The sequence below is a fragment of the Brienomyrus brachyistius genome, chromosome 14 (genome assembly GCF_023856365.1).
Source record: "Brienomyrus brachyistius isolate T26 chromosome 14, BBRACH_0.4, whole genome shotgun sequence".
Classification (NCBI taxonomy): Eukaryota; Metazoa; Chordata; class Actinopteri; order Osteoglossiformes; family Mormyridae; genus Brienomyrus; species Brienomyrus brachyistius.
Genome location: NC_064546.1, coordinates 19,883,800 through 19,893,809, shown reverse-complemented (window position 1 = coordinate 19,893,809; position 10,010 = coordinate 19,883,800). Strand labels below are relative to the sequence as shown.

General features: G+C 41.5%; 1 protein-coding gene across 1 annotated transcript; it reads right to left on the bottom strand.

Moving 5' to 3' along the window:
- Positions 1-1,644: 1,644 nt before the first annotated feature.
- rragd (ras-related GTP binding D) lies at positions 1,645-9,902 on the bottom strand. The gene is made up of 7 exons (XM_048973957.1): positions 9,653-9,902; positions 6,523-6,818; positions 5,798-5,997; positions 5,515-5,629; positions 4,901-5,043; positions 3,652-3,800; positions 1,645-2,798 (listed from the first exon to the last, which is right to left on the bottom strand). Exons 1-7 carry the CDS (start codon positions 9,780-9,782, stop codon positions 2,647-2,649), a joined length of 1,185 nt encoding a protein of 394 aa, XP_048829914.1. The 5' UTR covers positions 9,783-9,902; the 3' UTR covers positions 1,645-2,646.
- Positions 9,903-10,010: the final 108 nt, after the last annotated feature.

Genomic DNA, 10,010 nt, shown 5'->3' with positions numbered 1-10,010 from the left:
GAGGTTTCAGACACATTGAATCCCCTGTGCGCAAAGTAAGCAAATTGCTATGATCATGGCAACTTTAAGGAGGTAGAACATGAAAAGTCACTTTGATATTTACAATCTTTTAACACCGAAAAAGCAGGATGGAATATTTTATTCCATAACATTTTCTAGTCAGCTGAAAACAGATCTCATTGACATAAAAATGAAAATCCTATGTGGCCATAAATATAAGAAGTATGACTCATTTTGGACAAAGTTACACTACCGTTTGAGGTAAGAATTAGTCAAATTAAAGGGGTATGCAGAAAGGTACCAACAGCAAAGAGGGTGAGAGTGTCAGTGATTTGGGCCCTTGATTGTTTTTGGCTATTGAATGTTTCACTTTTATTCAAAATTCCTGTTCAAGATGGTCCCTTGCTGAAACTGATAAACAGGCTGTTGTTATAGGAATGTCAAACAGTACTAAGCCGGTTAGATTCCCTTTACCAAAGCCATCAGTGTAACTACTGCAAAGAAAAACATTCCAGGAACACAAGAGTATTTGCTTCCAGCTTCCTATCAATTTCCGAGGATTTCTGTGAAATATGGAGCAGCGAGGATCCCTATTCGTCAATTTTCCAATCCAGACATGGACACAGTGCAACAAATTGATCAGTCCATGGTAAGATCTGGGCCTGCATCTCCTGTTCTCTAGCTCAAAAACTCTGACACCTGCTTAACCCAAAAGTGGCATGATATCCCAACCGCCAGTTATGTTAATTTCAGTAGAGCAGAGTGGGCGGAGTGGGCGTGGCTGTCCTATGAATAATAAACCAATGACGTGACTCACTTTCAGCTAATAAGTACCTTGGCCTTCCAGCAGGCTGCGCTGTGGGTCATAAGCATGGCTTCTGTGCAGTTCGACTACAGCGAGATTGCAGACCTGCACTTTTGATGCAATGGCATTGCAATATGCAGAAAGTACAACTAAGGCAAATCAACCTTGAGTGTAAAATGACCAAGGCACACGACTGAATAGTAGTGTCAGGGGATAAGAACATACCAAAAATACAAAAAAGGGGTGAGGTTACAATGGCAGATTATTTTCTGGATGTAATACCTCTTCAAGTTGCTTCTCAGTTTCTTAAGAGTGTATAAAAACTCTTTATACATTTTTTTTATATGAAATCTGTCCGGGATTCACTTTCAGTAGCTTGCAGTAAGGAGTAGGAGATGGAACGTTTCAAAAGACACCCTCATCTCCAAAATAACTCCCCTGAGCCCCCATCTCTGAGAGCAGCGTGAATCATTTACTTGTTTCTACCGTAATAAGACCAATCCGTGATGTTTGAGCGAAGACAGATGAGTTTCGCAGGGTAAAGGGCTCCAGGCTTCGTCTCTGTGTTTGAGGGATTATAACCCTAAACATGGAGCACTTTTACATAACATATTTTAGCATTCCCCTAGAGATTAACAGAGGTCTACACAGGCCAGAGACTCGATTACATAACGCCACCATGACCAAGACAAATGGGTTGGAAACAAAAGTAAAGGTCACCTTCTGTTTCGTTTGCGCATTTCTATAGTTTTGTAAACAACTTAAGACTGGTAACAAGTACCAGGACTTTGTGTGAAATCTCTTCCTCTCAGTCGGGGCATCGACCAAACTCCTCCAGGTTCATTTTAGAAGGCACAACCAACTTGTTACTTTATTTGCAAACAAAATAAATAAATAAATAAATGAAAGAAAGAAAATGTGCAGGGAAATGGTGGTAACACAATTATTGACACAAAGAAACAAACAAAACGACTGAGACTCGTACAAACAGTGTCCACAAGTGAAATTAATTTCTTTTTTCGAAAATCAAAAGGTTGGATGCTGTTCCTAGAAATAAATCAACAATGAGATCTTAAATATTTGTAAAATATTTAAAATTTCTATCTTTAATGATTAAACTAAGAACACTTGGTTACTGTCTCCAAGACGGCCTACTAAATAAAATGGTTTTAAGAGGACATCACGGTGAAGTCAACCAAATCACTTGATTGTCGAGGGTATTTTACCATTTAAAAATTTGGGGGAAAAAAACACGTACAAAAAAAATGCTGAAAGACTTTCTGTTGATAAATGTTCACACCCTGGGATTAGAAGTAGAGATTATGAAGGCAGCTAAGTAATATTACTCCTGCTTTCTTGACACCCTTGAGATTATACAATTCAGTGCATTTGTCAGTCGTGTGCTAAATTTTAATACTGTATAGGTATGCATTCACTTAAGATTATCTCGTTTTCAACTGTTCAACACGAGTGGAATAGTTGCAAAACAAAAAAACATAGTATATTAGTGTATCAAATTAGTGTTCTTAAGCAAAAGGGCATTTTGTTGACATATAAATACAGTAATTAAACATTATCTTGCCTTATTCAGGTTAACATTGTTCACAAAAATAGCTATCATTAATAGACGCTTGATATTCTTTTATAAATTTCTCAAAACGCAGCCATTTCTGGGCTTGGATCCATGATTGTTTTTTAAAGCAGAATGTTGTGTAGGATATGACAAAGGCTCCTCATTCAATGTCTCTGTGCTTTGTGGCTCTCCAGTGGCTCTCCAGTGGCTCTCCAGTGGCTCTCCAGTGAAAGAGATGGCCGTCACATGTGACTCGTGATTGACCCAATCAGTGCTGGGGGGCGGGAGTCCCATTGGGCACGGCCTGCTTGCTCCAGCGTCTTTGGCTCAGAAGCTTCCGGGATTTCTGCACCTTCACGCGCACGTCAAACACCTCCTGGATGGCCTTCCGGAAACAGTGGAAGTTGTAGTCGATGAGTCCTATGGAAAAGTCATGGAATGGTTGAGTTTTGCCCAAAACCAGAACAATTAGTCTCCAATCTTTCTCATAAGTTAAAGCCGAACCTCAAGACAATCACACATGGCAATATGGTTACATTATTCTCCCTCATAATATAGTATATATGCACTGTCAGAATGTCCAAAACAAGAGTACCAATGTGTACCTTTGTCACTGGGGCTGTACCCTCAAGGGTCTGCCAATTGTACTCTGAGCTGTAGATATTTGTACATTTTAAGATACAGAATTGGACACTGATGAACATTTTTGTATCATTGGGGGTACGGTATTGTTGCCTGTACTTTTGGGATGTTCCTCAGAGTCAATTTCTGCACCTTGAAAGGTACATTCACCTATAGCTATAGGGTACAATTGGCAGACCCTTGAGAGTACAGCCCCAGTGACAAGCAAAGGTACACACTGGTACTCTATTTTTCTGACAGTGTGGTCAGTTTGCTTATGGTTTCCGTTATAAATACTACAGTTAGCACTAAGCTAGGCTTGCATTTTGTGGCTTTCAATATTGCAGACCAGTTCGTTATGCTAATGAGCATCAGCCTATAAGACCAAGTGGCATTTCAGCCATCATCGCACATTGTGAACGAAGTAAATGAAAGAAGCAAACGTCTAAATATTACAGCAGATTGAGATCGCGTGTGTTGATGCTTGCAACACATCTTGTGGAATCTTTCACGTCAGGCTTTTGAGAGAACCTCTCTGCTGAAGGACAATGCTGGTTACAAAGTATAATGGAAAGGGCCATCAAAAGATACAAGCCACAGGATCAGACCCACGGAGGGGAGGTGTGGCCCTGACAAACAAACACTCTCTGACCTTTCCTCTCGAAGCTCTCCTCCCTCAGGAAGCACACCAGGGCCAGGAACTTGGTCACTTCTTTCAGGTACATGACTGTCGTGTTGTTCAGCCGGATTATTGCCATAGATTCCTTATCGTATGGGATTCCTGCTTCTTCACCCGTCAGGCTAAAGAGAGGAGAAAAATAAATGTGTTTTTCATGTTTTCATCTTTAGAATTTTTTTTCTTTTGAAGGTTTGTACCTGGTGTATGATTATGCTGAAATATTTCACACACACACACACACACACACACACACACACACACACACAGTACTGTGCAAAAGAACTCAAAAGCAAAAAAAGTGAATGAGATATTGAATAGATATATGAGGTGGGCTAGAGGTCAGGTCAAAACATACACGGGTGTATTGTATGGATGCTGGAAATAATAGGGTTATTTTAGCAGAGGTTTTGAAATGGCTGACAAACTTTGCTAAGCGTAACAGCATAGTTTTACACCAACAAGACAGTTATTTAAACACATTTCTTTTGGCTGTCTAAGACTTTTGCACAATACTGTACATTGTTCCAAACATATTTATACAAACAACCTCATCCAACATCTGTCCAAAAGAGACTCATTCCTTTCCATAGACCAGAAATTTTTAAAGAAAAAACAAATTGTTAGCAAGCACACCATACTGAAGAATACATTCAATGGCAAATTTAAAAGATGGGATCTTGCAGCATTGCTTATTTCAATTCCACCAGAGGACAACCTTGTTTATAAGGCCAAGGTACGCTATTGCCATAAGGAAAAGGCAATGCTTCATTACAACATGTTTAATATTCAAGTAACTTAACATGCATCACATCCTCCAGCTACACAGATATGGAAAGGTAAGCCTGCCCCCGGGTTGCCGGTCACCAGGACGCTGTCCTACCTGACGGGCATAACCCAAGCTTGGTGATCACTCCACCACCCTCTTTTATGCCATGACACCTGTGATGAAGGGGGGCTCCATTCAAAGGCATCTAATACAACCACCGTGCAACTAAGAAAATCAGGGGAAGAACCACCTAAAGAATAACCATGAATACCATGGTAAAGTTGCCCATACTGATGCACAAACTGCAAACGAGGTCGCTCTTCCTCTCCGCCAGCTTAGCCGATATTGTGTTTTCACATATTTCTACTCAAAACAATCTCGCTTGAATTTTAGCTATATGCATTTTTTTTCCCCCTTCGTAGTCTCAAGAGCCAGCAGGACGACTCTCAGACGTACCCATAGATGCAGGAGATGTCGATGACCACATCTATCATATCGCAGCACAGCTCGTACGTCTGCATGTCCACCGGGCTGCTGTCGGTAGCTATGTAGATCTTGCTGACCACATCAAAGAGAAAAGCCTTCTCGATGCCTGAATTCTGTGAATGGAAACAAATATGCGACTGTGGCCACCGGCAAGCACCACAAAGGACATCTCTCAAGTTACCTTTTTATATATTCTATCTCATAATCAACTGATGTATAAAACAATCCAAGCCTGCATGCTGCTTTTAAAGACATTGCCACCTTGATCAGTCGTTTGCTGCCCCCTGTTGGCAAATGTATTCAATGTCAAAAAAAAAAGACTTTCCCTACCGCTTAAAAACTATTTTACTAGGTTTCTAACTGGAGAAGTATTATACATACCATTCATACTACATAGATACCAATTAAAAATAGGTCTAATATACACATCCACTGCCAGCTTCTAAGATGAACAATACGTCCCTGTTAAGCAGCATCTCAGTAATATTTGACATCAAAACTTCATATAATAAAAAAAATGGCGGTCTGCGTATTCTCAGACCGAGAGCTTCCGGCCGCGACCACCCAGAGGCAAAGCTACTCACAGATATAAAAATGTTAAGCAGGTTCTCCAGTGTGGGGAGCTGAGGAATGAGTTTCTGAACCACTTTACTGAAGGCCTCAAAGATGGAGTGGTCATAGATACTCGTTAGGTAGAAGCTAGGAGCAGAAGGATGGGAGATAGACATCATGTTAGGCTCCAAAGTTACGCAAACGCTTACAGCAGCTTTTCATTTTTGAGACTTTAAGAACATTTCCGCAAAAGGGTTTTGATGCTGCTGTCAGAGAATCTCAACATGACTCAAGGGAAAGGCGTCAGTCAGACACCTTAGATGTATCCTTTCCAAGGCCGCATCAACCAGGTCATCATTGGCGCGCTTGTGAATATCCCTCTGCTTCTCGATCTTATGATCGTCCGACAGCCCGTCCACCTTGTGGATGAAGACCTCGAAGTTGATGTTGGGATTCACCTTGTAGGCCCTGGTCACGGTGAGGTGCAGCCTGCTCAGTGCTTCCACATAGTCGTCCTGATGGGTAGGGAGATGAACTGTGAGCTGACACAGAAACCCAGACGATCGACAGAATCCAAACGCTGCTTATATGCTTTCAATGTTCAAATGGTACAATATTACTCATACCCTGAATTCTCACACAATAATACATAGAAATTATAAGATCCCCGAACAGAGCATATTAAACTGGCTTCAATATAAGCAATATAAATTTAAATCGATATTTAAAATACAGCGTTATAAATATTTACATACTTAAAATAATAACAATTATACAAACTAATACAAAGTTAGACAAACAGACAGACAGATAGATTTGTCAGTGAGCTGAGACTTAATCAGGTCCAGTATGGAGATCCTGCGCTTCCCAGAACAGGCTCTGAATCATGTCACCCCTATTGAATTATGGATGGATGGATGGATGGATGGATGGATAAATCATAAATCTGCTTTCATTTTTATCAGTACTAACACTATGCACTTGCCCAAAATGGTGAATTGATTGGCTTCATTGCCGTCTTGTTATACAGAGTCTGGTACCTGCGAATCGATAACGAAAATAAGTGCTCCCGTCCCGCGGAAAATCATTTCATAGTCGAAGGTCGGGTCAAAGAAATCAATCTGCCCAGGGAAGTCCCAGATCTGGAAGCTGACGAAGGAGCTGTTGGAGACGTCCTCGCGACAGATCTTGTTGGTGCTCTCCAGGAAAAGCGTCTCGTTGGGGGACATCTTGTGGAAAACCACCTTCTGTATGGAAGACTTGCCGCTCCGACGCAGGCCCATCAGCAGAATGCGAGGCTTCACCTCTCCACCGAAAGGGTCGCTCAACCCCAAAACTGCATTGAGAGACAAACACAAAGACACCCACTCACAAAAAAGCTATAGTCACAGACAGCAACCTGGAGGAACAGAACAGAACAGAACAGTATTGAATAGAAAAGAATAGAATAGAATAGTTATACAACCAAGGTCAATGAAAACTTTCGTTGGTGCCGCTCACTTGCAAGTGGTGACAGCAAACAGAATAAGATAACAGGACAGAAATAGCACACAATACAGAATGACTATGCAACATTATGTACACAACATGGGACATGTGAAATTTTAATCTAATGCACAAAAAGATTACAAACAAGTAGTGCATTATACAGAGTAAATCTGTTTACAGTTGCTCCGCAGATGCAAACAAGGGAGCCGCTAGAGATTTTGGGCCCCATCAAAGCGCATCATACTGGGCCCCCAAACCAGACCTATCCAATTATGTTTTTCACAAGTGTAATTTTCCTAACTTTCTTCCTTTTTAGGGCATGTCTGGATGCAAACATACACTTAAAGAGTGAAACTGCAATATATCACAGGCTGCTGCAGATCACATTAGTACCCACAGGAAAGGCAGACCATTAATTAAACGCGTTTACAGCATTCGGAGTAAAGCTGTTCTTAAATTGAGCTTCTGTATGTGACTGATCATGTGCAGGGTGTGACAGGTGCCATGTACATAAAAAAATTAATTAGGTGCATTTTTATTTTGTCCCTCCAAATCCAAGGTCAAAATGCCAACTCAAATGTGCATCAGGGACCTAACTGATATCTAGAGACAAGAATGTGGAACCTGTGTACAAGTTATATCTGAACTGCAACACGAAAACATCCAGCTGTATGAATGGACAGTTCAGATAGAACTAGGCTAAGCGATTAGAAGTAAATCCATTAAAAAACTGACATACATGCATGATGAAAAGTAAGCTATAATTACACAGAATACCAGAAGAAATTGAAACTGCTAAAAACACTTGTGAATCTGCTCCGAATACTGGAACCAGAAATAAATTCTACAACAATAAACCTCCTGAGGTCTGTTACACTCCGAGACTCACTGGTAGCAGCTGAAGAACGTAGCGCTTGGTGACAGACTACAATGTGCCTGCCGATCTCCAGACGGTTCGCTCCGTTCTGTCGGACCAATCAGCAGCCGCTGTCTGGTCTTAAATTCAAAAACGTCTACTTCAAACCTACTGCTAGCTCTATACCTTCAGCAAGGCATGAAGCATAATAATTCTGCATGTTGCGTTAAAGAAGCCGGCCTTCACTTACAACACACATAGGGAGTTTATTAACCACACTTCACAAACAGTGACTGAAAAGCACGCTTCTTACAAGCAATACGATTGAATCAGTTTCACAAAACTGCAAGGATCTTTATTATTTTTGAGGAGTGTAAAATCCACATCCTCAGGCAGTGTATATCTAAATCGAGATCTCCTTAGCGGCTTGCTGGGTTCCATTGTTGCGTCACACCTGTCGACGAAGGTTCACATCCTTCCCACACCCAGCCTATGTGGAGTTTACATTTTATCCCAATGTAGCGCAGATTTACTCTCATAGGGCAAAGATACACAGTTGGATGAACTGGAATCTCTGAAGTACCCATTGTGGATGCTGCTCGTGATGCAACGGCATACCGACCAGGACGTAATCCTTCCTTGGGCTTTATTTTTGCTGGGAAATCCTGCAGCCAGTTTCCCCGCCGTATTAGAAAAGCAACTAAATGACGGGTGGAATTAAGTCAGTTAACCATCAAAACATCTACCAGATCAAACATAACTTTAATTTGCTTCTTAAAATTTAGGGTTAGGGTTAAAGGATAACCCACCGCATAAGGTAAGGAGAACAGACTGTGACCGGTATGCCATGCCAGTACTCTATGTGGACTATGCTGGGGTTCACAGCTGTCTGGTAGTTTGCAAAGGCTTGGTTAGCTCCTGACCTTGAACGATCAGCAGATGGAACAAGAAGGCACCCTCCAGCGCCCCAGTAATTGACACCCACATGTGCACACGAACACATAAATAAACGGCATGTTTCACTAAACAGACCAAAATTCTACAATGGAATAAAAAAATTCACTCGCATAATAACATAGGAGTATTTTGTACAGCGATTTTATAAAGCTCATTCATTGGCTGTCTCTCCTTTGTTTTTATACTTGAACCATACTCATTATGACTCAAAAGCATTACTGGAGTCGGCACAGCAACACACTCCATTTTTATGTGATCAAACTTGTCCGACAATGCTGGGGATAAAACGCGGGACAGTGTCAAAGTCACAGGTAAAAAGAAATTGTTTAGCGTACGGGAGTCGGACTAATCAACTCGAAATAATTGTGCACTATATATTTTGTCAGCTCTGGCGTTTGGATACGTCAACATCAATATCTTTTAGAAGTACACAATAAATGTCGCAAGGTGCAAATAAAGTTATAAACGCCGACTTTTATTACCTCAATTAATCTTCTAATAATACCGGCACCGTTTTGGCGCAGTTATTTATAGGACGGTTTAAATAATTTGTTATGGATGTCACCCGCATCTGAAAGAGACGGACAGAGCTGTAATAATGACGAGCCGACGTTACCTATTTCGTCATTTCGCACTTTAAAGAGTGATCCAGTTAACAAAATCCCGTTAAAAAAATCTTGATTGGTTATTGTCTCTTAAGAAAACAAGTGGCCATCTGTTACACGAAGAATAACGACTTCTTTGATCAATTTTTAGAGACAGTAACCAAACAAGATAATTTAACTGGACAGATGAATTTAGATGCCCTTCGTGGAGTGAAATATGTGTGTTGAGGGGCGGGGGGAAGGGGGGGGGTTAAAGTACCCTACCTCCCTCCTCGCAACTACAGTCCAGATCCTCATCTGCGAACGCGTCCAGATCGTCGTCATCGTAGTACGCCATCGCCTCTTCATCTCCATCCTCCTCCTCACTGTACTTCGAGTGCACCTCGCTCGTCATCCCCAAGTTTCACGAAATTAGGCTGCAGAGGCAGAGCAACTTTTCCACTTTGTCACTCGATACGTCCATGCCATTGTGAACTTTCACCTCTCTCCTCCTCCTCCTCCTCTTTTTCTGTATGCGACCATGTGCGGGACCGCCCTCCCAGGACGGACTGGGGGGGGAAACGTGATCCATTTAGGGCGTTCCGAAACACGCAGAACCTGATCCTCGAACACATGGCCTTAA

Excerpts from the sequence above, each read along its gene's own strand:
- rragd (XM_048973957.1), bottom strand. The coding sequence starts at position 9,782 with ATGACGAGCGAGGTGCACTCGAAGTACAGTGAGGAGGAGGATGGAGAT. Across the intron at positions 5,998-6,522 it reads TTTTCGTTATCGATTCGCAG|GACGACTATGTGGAAGCACT; the intron begins GTACCAGACTCT and ends CCTACCCATCAG. Across the intron at positions 3,801-4,900 it reads GACATCTCCTGCATCTATGG|CCTGACGGGTGAAGAAGCAG; the intron begins GTACGTCTGAGA and ends TCCTCTCTTTAG.